The 18,524-nt window shown below is 38.5% G+C and overlaps 1 protein-coding gene across 2 annotated transcripts in view; it reads left to right on the forward strand.

Annotated features, from left to right (window-relative positions):
* The first annotated feature begins 450 nt into the window (after window positions 1-450).
* Window positions 451-18,524, forward strand: part of LOC104307065 (gamma-aminobutyric acid receptor subunit pi) — a 41,686-nt gene continuing 23,612 nt past the window's right edge. For both annotated transcript variants that reach the window (XM_009908093.2, XM_054163742.1), the window contains exons 1-4: window positions 451-535; window positions 6,360-6,463; window positions 16,453-16,520; window positions 17,930-18,147. In XM_009908093.2, the coding sequence (XP_009906395.2) occupies window positions 477-535; window positions 6,360-6,463; window positions 16,453-16,520; window positions 17,930-18,147 (449 nt within the window). In that variant the 5' untranslated portion in view covers window positions 451-476. The remainder of the gene's footprint in view (window positions 536-6,359; window positions 6,464-16,452; window positions 16,521-17,929; window positions 18,148-18,524) is intronic.

Consider the following 18,524-nt stretch of genomic DNA (forward strand, 5'->3'; position numbering starts at 1 on the left):
AGTGCACTGTGCTGTCAGAGATAAACTAATTTACAGGCATGAATAGCAGAGACAGCTCTCAGTGTTTATGATTCTTCTTGCACATGATTGCACTATTTTTTTTTTCAAAGCAATTACTTTTCCTACTATGTAAAGGACAGATGCAAAAATGAAAGAGCTGTAGCATACTGGAATGCATCTTCTACTGGCAAGTCAAATTATTGCTGCTACCATGGTGAGGTTTTATTGTGTGGGGGTTTCTTTTGTGTGTGTGCTCTCTTTTTTCTTTTTTTTTTTTAAGAAGTTTTTAGGGCTTTATCATCAGAGATATTTAATAACATATTTATAGCAGCAGTTATTCAAGGTAAAATATCTCTAGTGTCGAAATCCTTGTGAAGTTTGTGTATTTGAAAAGCAAATGTGCTGCAAAACATTACCTCTGCACATTTTCTATTTATTTTTTTTAGGAGCTACAAGAACTTTTGAAACCATATCTGATGATGTGCAGGCTTAAATGCTGCAGTCCCAGAATCTTCTTTCTGTTGATGCTGTGTAGGTAAGAAATACTTGATAAAAATATTATTTTGTTTAATGCACAATAGTATCACTTAGTTTATACTCAATTTACTTCTAATTAGAAATATATAAGACCAAGTAACAAAGCCAAAACCTACTTGACAGTTGAATCTTGGGGCTTACGAAGATTCACCACCCTGGATATCAACAGAAATACAGGACTGAACTCTTTCATGAATCATCTCAGTTGCTCTGATTGATGAAAACCGATGGCGGGGTGAGGGGGTGGAGGTGGGAAGGGGAAGAAAAGAATTTAGCTTAAGAAAATGATCCTTCAAATAAAGAGTTACTGTGTAGAGAGTGTGAATATCATATCAAGTACTTAGCAAATTTAGAAGGGCATGTGGTCCTTGCCTGGAGCATAGCAACTTGCCAAAGCACAGCTCACAGTCCACCTAGATGTACTATAAGCTCAAGGTAATTGTACTTTCATTACTAAAGGAGACTATCTTAGAAAGAATTATCTTCTTAAAACGTTGTCTTCCCATTCTTTGCTGATGAAGTTGTGACATCTTGAGAAAAACTGAGTTGTGTTAAGCTGGAAGGTGAAATTGAAACTGATTCCTTTTGTATACAAAAGTAACCCTGCTAACTGCAGTTGCCATGACCAATTGAAAAATAAAGAAGTGGATAAGTGTAAAGTCTATTCCCCTTACAAAAAGTATTCAGGGAAGGGGGAAAAAATATCTTTGTAAGTAACTCAAATAAGTAAATGCAAGCATGGGCATGTTAAACATTGTCATTACCACCTTTAACTGAAACATTTAAAGTCTATTAGCCAATTTATTGTGTAGAATTGCCCAACCTATTTGGTCTCCCACTAAATTCCTCAAGATAAGATTCTTCCTGAGCTTTGGTTCAAGTGGGTGTGCAAACACACGTTTAGATAAAGCCTCCAATTGGCTGTGAGAATAGTCCTCTGAAAGGGAATTTGAAACGCACATCTCTCCTACCTTCTCCAGTACTACAAAGAGATCTTTGTCTTGAGCACACACTTGCTCTAATGCTACCTTTCTTTCTTGTCAGCTGTGATTTGCCACACTCTGCAATCACTGGATGATTTAGTGTTTTGCAATAATAGAAGACTGCTAGACCAACAGTATTCTAGAAGCATCTAAGTAACAAGGTGGCAAAATTCCCCAAGATGTTCCGCCTATACTACAGAATATAATTGCCTTTATAATTATCAGGTCGACCTTGTGAATCCTCTCTTACAGCAACACATAGCTAAGAATATCCAGAAGCACTGACAGCTCCTGAACAGTCTCCATGGGAGTTATATGCACACACAACATCTGTTTAGCTTGGACACAAGCGCATGGCATTGAACTCCTCTGGTCATGTTGTGTCCAAATCCAAACACAGGCTGTGAAGAAACTGAGAATAGAATAGAATAGAATTAACCAGGTTGGCAAAGACCTCAGAGATCGAGTCCAACCTACCATCCAACACCATCTAATCAACTCACAGCCAAGCTGATGTGTAGCTGTACAAGCACCTTTTCCAGTACAGAAATTGGGAAGGTTTAGTGAAAGTGCTGTTTAAAACAAAACTCCAAACTGTCCTGCTTTGCACTGAAACAGAAATAACACTCCAGGAAAGGGGATTCAGCCACATCTTGGGGCTGGGGTGGGTTATGTCAGTGTTTGATAACCCTCTCAGTGAAGGAGTTTATTGTAATGTCCAATCTAAGCCTCCCCTGGCACAACCTGAGGCCATTTTCTCTCATCCTATCCCTTGTTTCTAGGATGAAGAGACCAATACCCACCTCACTACAACCTCTTTTCAGGTAGTTGTAGAGGGAGATAAGGTCTCCACTCACCCTCCCTTTCTCCAAACTCAACAACCAAAGTTCTCTCAGTCACTGTTGAGGTGCTTCAGCACCTCAGTATCTTACAGTGAAGGCCCCAAAGCTTAACACAGCACTCAAGGTGGCCTCACCAGTGCTGAGTACAGGGGGACAATCACTCCCCTAGTCCCTTCCTCTGCTGGGCATCTTGCCAGCCACTCTCTTTTAGCATTGCATTGTTGTGATCCAAGTGAGAGACCCAGCACTTGGCCTTGCAGAATGTCATGCAATTGGCTTTGGCTCATTTATCTAGCCTGTCCAGGTCCCTGAGTAGAGCTTGCCTACCCTCAAGCAGGTCTACACTCCCTCCCACCTTGGTGGCATCTGCAAACATACTGAGGGTGCATTCAATCCCCCTTTCCAGATCTTTGATAAAGATATTAAATGTATAGGGTCAGATACAGAAAATTATGTGGGCTTTTTCTTTTTCCTTTTGACTGAGTTTAAGAGCACTTACAGGAATGAACAAATAATGTGCTGGTAAGTGGAAGCAACTCGTTCTACCTCACCAGTTAACAGAAAATGCCCATGACAGTGTTACCTATTTTGAAGCAGAGAATTAATCAGTGATCTAGGTGATTCTACTGCAGTTTATCTACAAAGATCATACAAAAGCCTGTATCCTTGAGCAGTCAAGTATGAAACAAGAAGTAACACCTTTGTTTGCATCTGTAAGCCCTCTGCCTGTCAGTGGTTGCCGGGGAAAAGTGCCTTTTCTCCCTAGCTTTTCCTGAGGGGGGTATTTCAAAAGCTTGCTCAGACTGTGTTTGGCATTTTGTTTCTCCCTTCTCTCAGTTCTAAGGTGTTTTTGCTTCTTTCATGACACATAACTTCTGACAAAAAATCGCCAGGAAAGATATTCCTATACATGTCTAGACTGTACTTTTGTTTTAAGGGATGACATATACTCCTCTTTAGGGCAGATGCTCCCTTATCCCCCTCCAGTTATAGAATTCTGCTAAGACACTGACTCGAAAATATCTTAAATAACAAGCAGTTGTTGTGCCATCCAAGTCTAGCCTATTTTGTAAACAAATGCTTAGTTTTTGAGCTACAAGAATAACTAAGGAAATTCAGTAGTTATAATTAAGCTTTTATAAAAGCAAGCACGAGTCCCTGAATCTGAAGAGTTTAAAACATCTATTATACATGACAACCCAGAATAGATAGATATTTCTCACTGTCAAATAAATGTACAATTTATTCTCTCCTTGGTGGCTGTAACAGCTGCTTCAAGACAATTCCATATTTAGATGCATGCCAGGCAGTTAAACATAATAACACAAATGCATAAAAGTGAAGCTTAGTTGCATTGATGAGAAGAGGCTCAGGCATAAGAGGAATGAGTCTCAGCTTCTGGTTTTATCCTTTGTGATCTCTGCATAAGGCTACAGGACAGAGCACCAGAATGTGTGCAGCTGTGAGCTTGCTCTTGCTTAATTGTGAATGGAGCATGCAAACAGAAAAGCACTTTAAAGGAAACAGGTCATCCTTCATTAAAATGTAGATAAGCAGAACCACTTAAGGCACATGGCAGCTATAGGTTCTTCCACTTTCAACACTGGCAAACTGCTTATGAGTATCCCCAAAGTTACCAGGGTGAGTAACTCGCATTTAGATAGCATCATGTTCCTTTTTTATATTGGCTTACTCTGATAGGACTTCTCAAAGATTGTATTGCAAAATAGCAGACGAGACACAGTGCCCAATTAATTCACAGCCTCAGTTTCTGCACAACAGCTTTTGCGTGACAATGAGTTCTCAACTATAAAAATGAAAGACCAAAGATAGGAGGCTACACATCCTGTGTTAATGAGGGAAATCAAGAATTACCTAAAAGGCAATTTAAGGGAAGGGCTTCCATGCAATAATGGAAAATATTTAAGATATATTTCGGAACAGAGCTGCTAATGATCAGCAGAACAACATAACACCCTTGCAGCGGACAAGAGGCAAGCGTTGTTTTATTGTATCACAATATGTGAAAGTTATTTAAGAACAACCCAGTAAAGCTGTGAAAGTAAACTCGTGTAGGTCATTGAACAGTTTGTTAAAACCATATGTAAGCAAACAAACCCACCAAAACCTATTGCAAGTACAAAATCAAGTACATTTCTGGTTTCAACACTTCTGTGCAACATAAACCTGGCCTATTTATATTCACATTCCAACCCAAAGTGTCTGGGATTATTATTTTTTTTAGATCACAACTTATAGGAGAAATATGCCTTATTTTAATGCTGGCATCACTTGAGACCACACTGAGGATTAAGAAAAGTAATAATACAGCTCTCTAGCAATAAAGAATTAAAGATCAGGGTCAGAATAATGGAGATAAATAGGATGATACAAATGTCTAAGCTAGATGAGTTATGAGACTGGTAAGGAAAACCAGCCACTTACGGAGGATTAGGGTCTGTGGAAGAGAAAAATTACACAACAGGAGCAGCACTTCAAGACAGTAGACACCACATCTAAAACCACAGTTGGCCATGTGTACTCAATGAGACCAATTTAATGCTTAAATTTTACCAATCTAAGGTACTGGCTTATTCATAGTGGATGAAACCCACAGTTTCTGATGGAACAGCTCAAGTGCTTTTCCAAAAAAAGCTTTCCTGAAAAAGTAGTAAAATTAAAATCAAAGGAGCAACTTTGGAAAGCTGTAGCGGCCCAGCAACATCAGTAGGAAGAGTAAGATGTTTCAGCAGCAGCTCTGTGAAGAAAACAATCGGTGATGACCATAAAATACAAGTCCATTTAGCCATCAGTTGTATTTCCACCCTTCTCCCCATGGATGAGCCACCACACTACAGCTCCTGTAACTACTTGAGAAGAGCTAAGAAGTACAACTAGTCACTCTTAGGAACCAGTTACTTTTCATGTGTGTGGTATGAGAACCAAATGTACTCTCTCCTTGTGGATATATAAGTAACTGCTCTCTGTCTTGCCTTCATAATCAAAGAACAGCTATATCATTGCTTTTCCCAAGTCATTGGCAATGGGCAGTCAGTACCACTTGTGTTTAATTTATGAAGAATCTATGATGAGTGAACACACTATTCATGCAATCTCAAGGTGTTAGGCAAAAATGGAGAACAAAGTTATGGTATCTTTTGCTATGGGACAGCTACCTAGGGTGTAACCACCCTTAATGGCTCCAGGCATCTCTCCCACTGCTGGTAACCATCAAGACCCATAAAAGGTGAAGGGGGAGAATGTGCAGAAATTAATCCTGATGTGATCTGAGTAAAGCACTGTAATTCAGATGCACATATCTTCCTTAGCACCTTTACTCATCCTCACAATGAGGTTATTGCAGGGGCTCCAGGGCAAAAATGGGCTTTGCCATTATTTATAGGTTGTTTCTGTGGATCATATTGGTAGCTGCTTCTGAACAAAGAAATGGTTTCCATTCTCATTATGCTTCACCGATTTTGCCCAACAGGATTATTTTCATAACGTGTTTAAAATGTGTGTTGTAAAAGCAGGATTTTGAAAGTGTTTTTACGTCCTAATCTTTGAGACTGGTTTCTGTGTCTCTCCAGGAGCTAAATTGAATGTATTTCATTATATAAAGAGAAGCTTAATTTTAAATGCTGGAACAAACAATTCAGTGCTTCTCCTGCATTTCTAGGTTACAACAATAATGCTCTATTTACAGAGAAGGCATTAAAGGAGATTCAACTGTTTCTATCAAGAAATTACAGATTTTATGATATAAAAGTAATATTTATCTCCAAATAAGAGAATAATGCAGATCATAAACCCTGTTATTTTCTAGACTATTATTTTTTTACAGTGCTGTGAAATGTAAACATCCAAATGTTTCATGATATGTTATCTGATGGTCAGTAATCATCAGTAACCCTCAAACTAATCTTGCACTTTTCCATCTCTGCTATAATCAATGCTGTTCTTCTAAAACATTCTCAACCTTTCCTAATCCTTTTAGGTCAATGCAAATTCTTGAAGCTGAGGGAAAAGGTGAAATTCTGCCTCCAACTATACAAAAAATAATAAAAGGCTACAACAAGTATCTACGTCCTTTTTTTGATGGTAAGCGGAAAAGCAGTTTTAATAAGATTGAGCCATAACATGATGCTGTGACTGAAACACAGGTTTTTTTTCATAGTAACTCTTTATTTTCCTCTCCAGTGTTTGACAGGGACTGATCTGATTATATATGGTGTACTATGATATAATAAGATATAGAGTAATAGCTTTTGTGGCCCAGGGGAAACTTATATATTCCAGACATCCACGAGCAAGGCTTCATGACTCTATTAGAAACTTGATTATTGATGTTCAGGTGTCCTCTGTGAAATAAGCTGTAATACCATGCCTATTTAAAAGCATGATTGCCTCTAGTTTCCTAAATAATGCCTATAAAAAGTTTAATTAAATACAAGAAAGCTTTGTATACCAAACTGTTAATAGAAGCATAACTAAATGTTATGACTATACTAAGTGTTATGTGCATTTGCTATAAGATTGCAAGGGAAATATGAAATAAATGCTGCTTGCCTTGAGTTGTAAAGGTCACTGAACTGGTTCACTGAAGAGCTGTGAAGGAAAATGAGTTGAAAACATCAGTTCCCTGTGTCAAAAGGCCATGGTCATCATGTTGGAAGACCCACATAGTCTACTGCACTAAGGCTGCTTTTACTGCTGGGCCATCAGCAACAGGGAACTGAAATGTCAGTGACAAACACTTTCCCTGCTTGAATTGTGCTGTTACATGTCCTGAAGTTACAAGGTGGGGTTACACTGCCTGGAGCTGCTGTGGAACTCTGAAATAGATGCTCAGCACCACCTTTTTATCAGACAATCAGCTTACAGAGTGATTAGTAGCAATAGCTCTGATGTTACATATTGAGAAATTTTAGAAGTTTCAAATGAAGGCCTTTATATGCCCTTATATTCTGCTTTAAAATGATCAACTAAATAGTTTCCCAGGTCAGCCTGTTTAATAAGTATTTCATGTGCAGTATCTGAATCCATTTCATAAAAAATATTAAGAATTTTAGGCTTAAGAGAAAGGGAAAACTATTTCAGCTGTTTGGTGTTACTGTAGAATAGAATAGAATAGACCAGGTTGGAAGAGACCTTCAAGATCATCACAGTCCAACCTATTATCCAACCCACCTAATCAACTAAACCATGGCACCAAGCACCCTATCAAGTCTCCTCCTAAACACCTCCAATGATGGTGACTCCACCACCTCCCCAGTCAGCCCATTCCAATGGGCAATCATTCTCTCTGTGTAGAACTTCTTCCTAACCTCCAGCCTAAACCTCCCCTGGTGCAGCTTGAGACTGTGTCCTCTTGTTCTGGTGCTGGTTGCTGGGAGAAGAGACCAACTTCTGCCTGTCTGCAACCTCCCTTAAGGTAGTTGCAGAGAGCAATAAGGTCACCCTTGAGTCTCCTCTTCTCCAGGCTAAGCAACCCCAGCTCCCTCACTCTCTCCTCAAAGGGCTTGTCTCCGCTGCTGATGTAACTGCTATAAAGTATTTACATGGTCTAAGATGATTTTCAGCAGTAATGCTAGTAAGTAAACAAACTCCTCCTCATTGGAGAGGATGCATAATGGAAAATAACTGTGTTCAATGGCCATTAATATCTTTCATTCATTATTACATGCTAGCAATTGAAATATGCTTGCACTACTATGGTGGATGTGCGTTGGGAAACGGCAAATTGAATTTCATTCTAAAATTCTGTGGTAGTAGTTTAGAGCAACATTAAAGCTTTTGAGTCATGAATCTCCCTTCTCTAATGTGAGCCTTTCTATTTATTTATCTATTTTCCTCAGCTGTTGTAATGCAGCAAGACTATAGCACTCTTTGTGCCTGGGATTATTTTTTTTTTTCAGAGGGATTCTGAGGACTTTCTGTGTTTGCCTGGAAATCCCAGAGCAGCTGAAGCACAGAGCAAGTCTGTGTCATATGGAGAGTCCGTTTAGCACTTGCAGACACTGCCAGCATTATTGCATATGCTCGCCACAGCTCAGTCATGTAAACACTGGATCTCTTGATGGCTCTATATTAGCCCTATTGTAGAAGGAATGGGATGAGACTATGAAAAATACAGTTTATTGATGACAATTCTTAATGTAGCATTGGTGATTTTGTAAGGAATTCCCCTTTTGTAGAAGCAATTTTATGCTAAGATGACCCAGGAAGCGTTCTTCCTGATTTTTGGAGATGCAGCTTTTTGCAAAATCCTTTGGGATCATTTTCTATGTGATAAAGGCATGTTTGCTCAGAGTGGGGTGGTATCTGTCTATCCCCCTCTCTGTAACTGGCAAAGTGGGCTGCAGCTTGGATGAGATTCAGGTCTTGGAGAAGCTATTTCTCCTCTCAGAAGCAGAGCTAATAAACCACCTAAATTTTCATCTTGTCAATTCAGTGGATTAGATTGATTTGTGTGACCACAGCTCTCCTAGCTTTGTTTCATGTGGCATATTCCTTATTTATAGGGATATTATTTGCCAGCAGCTGGTGTAAATTATATCTGGGGGTTTTTTTTGTGTGTGTGAGAAAGTTTTCAGTATAACTGACTTTACCCAGAATTATATCAATGGCTGAAGCATACCTGTTAAGCAGTTAGTGAAGCTGCTTCTGTAGCTTTTAAAATTGTGCACATTTTTGTCCTGTGCCTTCATAAACATGCATGAAGAAATTTGTCATAAAACTAGCTGGTGTTATTTGTTGTTGGTATAGGGAGTGCATTGAACTTAATGTTATCTAGGCATATTGGACCACTGAAATGTGATTGTGATTTTTATCTCGTGAGAAGGGCAGAGGATATCTTGAATTTTAGAATAATTCAATCTCAAAGATATTTGTCCTTGAAATTTTTTCTTCAGACAGAAAACAGGGATTTTTTTTTTTAAAGTGATACATTCTGCCAAGATCCAATCATATTATTACATAATCAGTGACACTGAATTCCTTAATATTTAGTAAAACATTGTTTTAATGTTAAAAAGAAACTATTAGGTATAAACAAATGATCATAAAATGAAGGCTGGTTTTCCCTAAGGCCAGAAAACCAGAAATATTGACTAGTCCAGAGGATTTATTGGCATCTTATCATTTCTTTTTTTTTTTTAACAAACTTTTCATTCACCTTTTTGTTTGTGTTTGGTCCTTGTGTTGGGACTGGCAGGTGACTGGAAATTGCCTTTGCAGATACATATCAACTGGTGTAAATTAACGAAGGCATCGTGAAGTTATTTTTCATTTGAATCCTATGACTCTGCCTAGCAACCTAAAAATCATCTTCTCCTCTCCTTGCAAGTATTGGAACCAATAGATTTCTAGACTTTAAGCCCAGGTTAATCTCACCTTTTGCCATCTCCCTCCAGACTCCTCCTATCCAAACACTGGCATTTATGCCCAATACAGACTAATTCCAATTTCAAGGTGTTTAAATTAGGTGCTTAAAATTAGGTTAGTTGGAAGTAGTCTTCATATGTCAAATGCTGCAGAGAAAAAACAGACTGATCATCTTGTCTTTATCTGTGGTGGGTGTCACATACCAGTTACCAAATGATGGAGATACTTTTACATGTTTAGTATAGAGGAATCTCAGGTGGACTAGTTATGTAGCTCTGCCCTCATTGGAATGTTATTATTAAGAATGTTCTCTTTCCTTAACTGTAGCATTTTAATATCCCTCTTTGAGCTGGTTCATCAAACAGATGTTAATTTTAACACCTATATGCAGGAAATTCCATTAGTGAATTAAAAAATTACCTAATCTAGGAGGATTTTAGACATTCTTTATAATAGGAGTATTTCATATTCCAGTCCTATGTTACTAGATAGTACTCAATGTGATAATATCCATTCTGGACTTGAACATGTGCCTGAAAGTCTTCTATAGAAAAGCTGACATAAGGGATTTAAAACTGCAGTTATTTCCCTTAAATGTGCTGCATAACCCCAACACTTTTTCTCAGCAATATAAGCTGATTTCTACATCAGGTTTTCTCCTGGAGCTGTGTAGACCAGTTTTGTAACTTCAGGTGCTGTGCCAGACCTCTCTGACTTAATGAGCAATTCTTGCTGACTTCAGTGAGAACTGGGTAAGGTTCATGGAGTTGTTAAAGATTGCATAAAATCTTGTAAATAATTTTATACAAATAGATTTCATTCTGTGATTAAATTTGATAATTTAAGTGTTCTAATTAAAACGAGAGAGACCACAAAAAGGTCACAGCTAAGTATATTTGAATATGGAAGATCCTTTCAAGTGGTATAGAAAAGTGCCGTGCTCAAATCAGTGATCCTAATGCCTACTTAAAAGATTATGTTTCTTTAGCTTTGTAATGAGTAATACACTTTGTGGCTTTAAGGTTTAAATTTAAGAAAGGGAATTAAATCTTTGAGCCCAAACTTCTGTAAAAGAGAAGTCATCATTTTTTTCCCCCTCAATTGTCTTTCATATTAAATTCTATGAATTTAATTAGGTAAAGGCATTTTAATCCTTGGAAGCTTACAGTTTACCCCTAAAAAAGACCAGGAGATATCAGAATGTTAGCTGTGTCAGAGTCCCTTTGATTTAGTGAGACAAGCTCACAGGGTAAAAGAGAAAGAAATATGAAATCATCATCTAAAGACTGCTTTATGTACCAGACAGCCAACGCCTAATCCTTCAGAGAAAGGCAAAAAGCCCAGAATATATTTGGCCAATTGAATATTGGAAAGGAGCATCTCTTTGAGTTCCAGCTGGATACTCAAAAATCGTGATTTCATAAATCACTAACTTGATGCAAAACCTGAATTTCAGCATACAGATGGTAATGTAGATTTCCCTTCCTTTACCACGGAACTAAGAGACACCCATGAGTCTATCCATGTCATCAAAACCCAGCACCCTGCATGCAGGACAGCTTGGGGTTTTTTTCCTTTTATTTTTCGTTGTGGCAGTTTTGTGCATTTTTGTGGTGGTGGTTTTTTGTTTGTTTGGGCTTTGTTTTTTGGTGGTTGTTGTTTTTTAGGCCTTTTTTCGTTGCTTGGTGTTTTCAGTGAGTTTTAGTGACTCTAAATAATGAACAGCAACCAAGTTAATTTAGAGAGGAAAAAAAAAAAAGAATGAATTTATTCGAAGTTTCATGTTGTCCCCAGCTTCCACAAACTGGGATCTCACTTTGCTTTGTCAGATAATGCATACAATTTATTACTGAGTAACCTTACTGTGCACTTACTGATGCTGGGTGATAGGTTGGACTCGATGATCTCAAAGGTCTTTTGCAACCTGGTGCATTCTATTCCATACCTCACTGTCTTCTCTTTGAGGACATGGAGCGTGTCCAGAAAAGGGCAACAAGGTTGGTGAGGGGCTTGGAGCACAAGCCCTATGAGGAGAGATTGAGGGAGCTGGGGTTGCTTAGCCTGGAGAGGAGGAGACTCGGGGGTGACCTTATTGTTCTCTACAACTACCTGAAGGGGGGTTGTAGTGAGGCGGAGGTTGGTCTCTTCTCCCAGGCAACCAATACCAGAACAAGAGGGCACAGTCTCAGGCTGCGTCAGGGGAGGTTTAGGCTGGAGGTTAGGAGGAATTTTTACACAGAGAGAGTGATTGCCCATTGGAATGGGCTGCCTGAGGAGGTGGTGGGGTCGCTGTCGCTGGGGGTGTTCAGGGCGAGGCTTGACAGGATGCTTGGTTGCATGGTTTAGTTGATTGGGTGGTGTTGGATGATAGGTTGGACATGATGATCTCGAAGGTCTCTTCCAACCTGGTTTATTCTATTCTATTCTATTTCATGTCACAAGATTTGATGGTGAGCTTCTAGAGTTTTTTGTGCTCTGAAACATTTCCCTCTCTCAATTGAACTCTGCTGTTCACACATTTTTTTAAATGTTTTTTTTTTTTTTTCAAATGTGGAAAACAAATCTTGTCACAGTAATCTTATAACAGTCATGCCAATATAGTCTAGATTACAAGATAACTTAATCCTGTGTACTGCTTCCCATTGCAACAGTGCTGCTGCCAAACCATAATACTGAAAGATCACATCGAAATGATTATCTGTGACCAGCTCTAAGCCCTTCCAAAAAGCACTGCTTGCCAAGATAGTTTCCTATCCTGTACGTGGTGCCTGTGTTATTTGTCCCCACACTAACTGCTTACATTGGCTGTGTTAAAATATGCTTGCTTGACAAATGATTTAACAAGCCGTTATTATGATCCACACCAATTTTTATCATGCCCACAAACTGTACTAGCAAAGCTACATCACTGTCTAAAGACCATTGATGTGAGCAAATGGGAAATGGGTTTGAAGCTGATTCCTTCTAGAAATGGGTCTGTCTTCTGATGTCTTTCATACCAACAGCTGGGATCTGTCAGAAAGCCTATCTTAATCTGTCCAGTCTCTTCACATATTTGCCAAGAAAGTTGTCTTGCGGAGGGAAATCAAATGCCCTGAAAAAAAATCACAGCATAACACATCACTTTATCTGAGACTCTCAAAGTACTCAAAACCAAAGCAAAGCTGCTAATCAGGCAGACAGAAACAGTTTTTCATTAAACTATAATAAATTTTTCTAGTAATCCTTTTCCTTGTTATCCTCTTTTAGCATTGCATACATAGTATTCTGTCCAGTATTGCTGTTAGAATAAAGTGTTCTTCAGAACACTGGAACAGGATACCCAGGGAGGTTGTGGAGTCTCTCTCTCTGGAGATATTCAAAACCCACCTGGATGCATTCCCATGTGACCTGGTATATATCATACTGGTCTGGCAGGGGGGTTGGACTAGATGATCTTTCGAGGTCCCTCCCAGTTCCTAACATTCTGTTATTCAAAAAGCCATCCTTCTGAGACATTCAGAAGAATTGTTTCAGTTCTCTTACCCTAAGTGGAAAATGGCTAATACTAACAGTGGTAGTCTGCCCTAATGGAAGTATTAGGTCTTCAGAATTACAAATACATATGTGACACAGTGGTGGCTGACTTTGTTGGTACAACCTTTGACAGGATGTGATCAATGCTGTGATCTAAACCTAGTTTTTAGGTATGCTGTCTGCCACTCTTCTGGCTCCTTTCCCATATGGGACAACTGTGAATACCTGCAAAGTGTATAAAGCAGCAGTCTTTGTACACACATTTTAACTCCATTGATATTCATGTTCATTTGATAGTGTAATAAGACCCAGCCTTTGGCATTTCTTTGCCATGTTTTGAAGAATCCTTTCACCGATGCAGGACAGATTGTCTTTAGTTTTCTTCTGAATATTTTTAGATCATTGTCATTATACACACAATTCCTGCCAAACATATGGAAATGCTGGAACTGACTGCCTCATCTGGTCTGCTGACCTGGTTTTGACACAGAGGTTTTAATGTTTGTTGTTGTTGTGTTGTTTTGTTGTTGGGGTGTGTGTGTGTGTGTGTTGGGTTGTTGTTGTGGTGTGTTTGTTTGGTGTGTTTGGTTTGGCTTTGGGTTTTTTTGGTTTTGTTTTGTTTTTCCCACAAGTTCTCCCTGTTGCTGTATTTGAGTGGATGTAACTTGCTGCAGAGTTTTCACGAGGGAGAGATACAAAAAGTGCTGTGCCTATGATTCCAGAAAAATTAAAGCTAATTTAATTTCAGTAGTTTTCCTGGAAATTCAGCTTTTCCTCTCAGTAGAACTGATTATACTGGAATGAACTTTTCTTCTTATCTCACAGAATTGCTAGGGTTGGAAGGGACCTCAAGGATCATCTAGTTCCAACCCCCCTGCCATGGGCAGGGACACCTCACACTAGATCAGGTTGCTCAGAGCCACATCCAGCCTGGCCTTAAAAACCTCCAGGGATGGGGCTTCTACCTTCTTCCTGGGCAACCTGTTCCAGTGTCTCACCACCCTCATGGGGAAGAACTTCGTCCTAAAATCCCATCTGAATCTACCCAGTTCTATTTTTTTTCCATTCCCCCTAGTCCTATCACTACCTGACACCCTAAAAAGTCCCTCCCCAGCTTTCTTGTAGGTCCCCTTAAGATACTAGAAGGCCACAATAAAGTCTCCTTGGAGCCTTCTCTTCTCCAGACTGAACAGCCCCAACTCTCTCAGTCTGTCTCCATAGGAGAGGTGCTCCAGCCCTCTGACCATCCTTGTGGTCCTTTGGAAATGTTCCAGCATATCCAGGTCCTTCTTGTAATAGGGGCTTCAGAACTGGATGCAGTATTCCAGATGGGGTCTCACCGAGCAGAGGGGGAAAATTGCCTCTCAACCTGCTGGCCACACTTCTCTTTATGTAGCCCAGGATCTGTTTGGCTTTCTGGGATCCACATGCACACTGCTGGCTCACATTGAGCATCTCTTCCACCAGCACCCCCAAGTCCTTTTCTTCAGGGTTGCTTTCAAACCAGTCATGGTCCAGCCTATATTGGTGCTTGGGGTTGCTGCAACTCAGTTGCAGGACCCTGCACTTTAACCTCATGAGGTTGGCTTGGGTCCACCTCTCCATCCTGTCAAGGCCCCTCTGGATGGCATCGCTTCCCTCCATCATGTCTGCTGTACTACACAGCTTGGTGTCGTTGGTGAGCTTGCTGTATCACCTTAACTAGGTAGGGATCAAGCGTTGTTCCTATCGATAAAAATATCATTTGTAAAAACCCACTGAAGTAATGCACTGATACCACTGTGAATGACTGGGGATTTTATTTTAGTGTTACTCCAGTGGGATAGATTTGGCCCCTCTAGATGCCATTTGGCGGTGCATCAGAGCTGTGTACACGATGCATTGCAAGGAGCAACGAGGGTTTTGGCATTGTGGCTGTGATGTACTGGCATCATCAGCTACACACATCTCATCTAATGTATTTCTGCATTTCTGGGTACTGCATTCTCTGCTTCTCAATTACTTGGCAAGATGCACTTAGGTAATCTGACTTTCCTTGTACATGCACTCTGTTAATGATTCTGCACATACCCAACTAGGAATAATGTCTTGTTTCCAGGAAAGCTTTACACATATCCTGTGTTTCAAAGTGCACAGCTGGTGATCTTCCTTCTGACGCTGTGAAATGCACATTCACATGCTGACTTCACAATGACATGATGACAGTGCCTTAGATAGGCTGTTTAATCACACTGAAGAAACCTTCAGTTGATATTAATATTGTAAGAATGAAATGTCTGGCTTGTAAATGCAAGTAGCCGAACCACTTTAGCTGCTAATGGTCAAAATCTTGATATTAAAATACAGTGACACAATATAGACAATACATTCTTAAATAAGCAGTAAATAAAGTCACTCAGCTCTCCCATCTGCATATTTCTCATGTGACATTGCCAGGAGCAACTCCTTAGTTCCCTAACATCTGATGGACCAGATGTTGCAACCGGAGGAATTCTTTCCACTGCTCTGCACCTCAGAGCAGAAGGGTGTGATGTACCATGGGGATTATACCTTCCACAGCTTGTTGTGCTGCATTTTCAACAGAACTTTATTTATGGGGGGGGGGGAAACAGAAAAAAATAATCATGTAAACCAGGAAATATGTTCTCAATAAAGGATGGTCATTAAAACCAAGACAATGCTAGTCTAGGAGTATTATATTTTGCTTATGAAATTGTTAAAATTCTTTCCTAATCTAAATTTGAGGAATGTTTCCTGGGAAATGTAGCTGCTAAACACTTAGGGGAAATAATAATAATAATAATAATAATAATAATAATAATAATAATAATAATAATAATAATAATAATAATAATAATAATAATAATAATAATTTTATATACTATATAATATATTAAATATATATTTTTATATTATATAGTATATAATAATAATTATTATTATTTTATATACTATACTATACATTATTATTATAATTTTATATACTATATAATATATTAAATATATATTAATATATATTATAGAGTTTATTATTATTATTATTATTATTATTATTATTATTATTATTATTATTATTATTATTATTTCATATTGTAAAACATTTTGTAAACAGTTCTCCTGAACTCTAAGTATTAAAGAGCTGTGTGCTATAATCTGACCTGCTCTATTTATTATTACTATTTTTGCAGATGGTCCTGTGTCAATTGGAATGAGCCTGGATATTGCAAGCATAGACACAATATCAGAAATAAATATGGTATTGTAGCTTTTGCAATCTTGTTTTGTTTGTTTGTTTTTGATAAGCTAATGTCTTGTGTTTACTGCTGCTGGCAATGTGACTTTGAGGCTTTTCTCCTTGTGCAGTCGGTGTGTGTTAGGAGGTGGAATTGTATTTTTCACTTCAGAGAGTGGTTGTATCACTAATAATAAGCATAGAAATGCAGACGCAGGTCACACCTCTCACAAACAGAACTCTGCTGCCAAGTATTAATCTTAATAAAGGGCACGTAGAGAAGTATTTATTTTCCGGGTGAGACATCAAAATCTTTCTGCGTTTCAGAAAATTTGAGATACATTCGTGTGACATGGAAGCCACTCCCTTTCCTTGTAATTAGACACAGCTGGACTCACACTGGCTTTCCTCTTTTATTGTTACTGTCACATGTTGTTTTATTCCAGCTGTGTTTCATTACATTTTTTGAACAAACTATGAAATGTAACACACGTATCTAATTAAAGAGCCTCCATTCGTGCGTAGAAGACAAAATTCATTCATCAGCTATTCAGTGTTAGAAAACTTTTTGCTGTGTATGTGTATAAAAGTGTGTAAACATATAAAGACATAAAAATCATAATAGGTGTATAGATGAAAAGTCCCTCACCATTTCATTACTCGGGCTTCCACAGGAGTTGAATGTACTTAGTAAGCATTAGTGAGTATTTAGCAAGGAGGAAGTAAGGTCAGAACTTAAAATCAATTTATGCTGATAAAAACATGCTGGAAATTTTATTGTTTTTTTAAAAAAGAAGTGCTAATAAACAGTGTGATTTTAATCTTAATGACAAGACATATCCAAATCAAAGGTGAATTGAGAGGAGAGCTACGTTTGAAGTCTGGATAAATTTGGCGCTATTCCTTCCCTTGTGATGCTGAAAGGATAAATTGTGCTGAAAGATGTTGATTCCCTTCCCATTTCACTGACTTCTTTTGCACTTTTGTCTATCTGAATTTACACAGCTTTTCACAAAGCTGTCTTAAACTACCAAATAATGCAATTTTTTAATGTGAACAAAATGATCTTTCCAGCCGCTTGTAAATCATTCTCAAACGTAAAGATTTAGAAAGTCAGATTATTTGCTTACAGCACTCTGATGACTTCAGCTGATTTGTATTTCCAGACTTAGACCATCAGCTTTTACTGTAAAATTCCAATGGCAATAAAATCTACTCAAGATAATATTTCTTAATGATATCGACTTCATAACAAGTGCTGGAAAGTTTGGCAGTACAAGAGCCAGCCCAACTGCTATGAGTGCCAGCATTTAAGAATGGGTATGTGGAGAGTCACAGGCTGTTTCTGTGCAACAGCTGCTTCCATATGCTTTTATAAATCAGGATATAATAAAGGCTTGGCCTATATGATAATTTTTGGGTTTCTCTTTCAGGATTACACGGCTACCATATTTCTAAGGCAGCGATGGACTGATGAGAGACTTTGTTTCGACGGTAATAAGAGTTTAAGCTTAGATGGTCGTCTGGTGGAAATGCTTTGGGTACCAGACACCTTCATAGTAGATTCAAAAAAGTCTTTTCTTCATGACATCACTGTTGAGAATCGTCTTATAAGAATATACCCTAACGGAACAGTCTTGTATGCACTACGGTATGTATTAGCCACATGCCAGCCTGTATATTTGCCTTTTGCTTGCAAATTTAAACTTTCCAGGTTAGCACACCTTTGTGCTTAAGGAACTGGTCTTTTGGTAAAAGCAGAATATTGCATGGTCTTGCAAATTATGATATAATTGACTAATGTGATTCAATTCTTAAATTCACTACTAGGCTTTCTTTTCCTCCTTATATAGATCTTTTTTTTTTCCTTTCACATGGACTGAATGCAAGAATTGTGTTTTGTCATTCCAACAGGTTTACAATGAAGTCACCACAGAGGAAAGCAGCCTCTGATGACTGATGGTTATTTGTTGAACATTGTCTTTTGCAGTAGATTTTGATAAATGCAACAGAACTGTAAACTCTATT

The sequence above is a fragment of the Dryobates pubescens genome, chromosome 8 (genome assembly GCF_014839835.1).
Source record: "Dryobates pubescens isolate bDryPub1 chromosome 8, bDryPub1.pri, whole genome shotgun sequence".
Lineage (NCBI taxonomy): Eukaryota > Metazoa > Chordata > Aves > Piciformes > Picidae > Dryobates > Dryobates pubescens.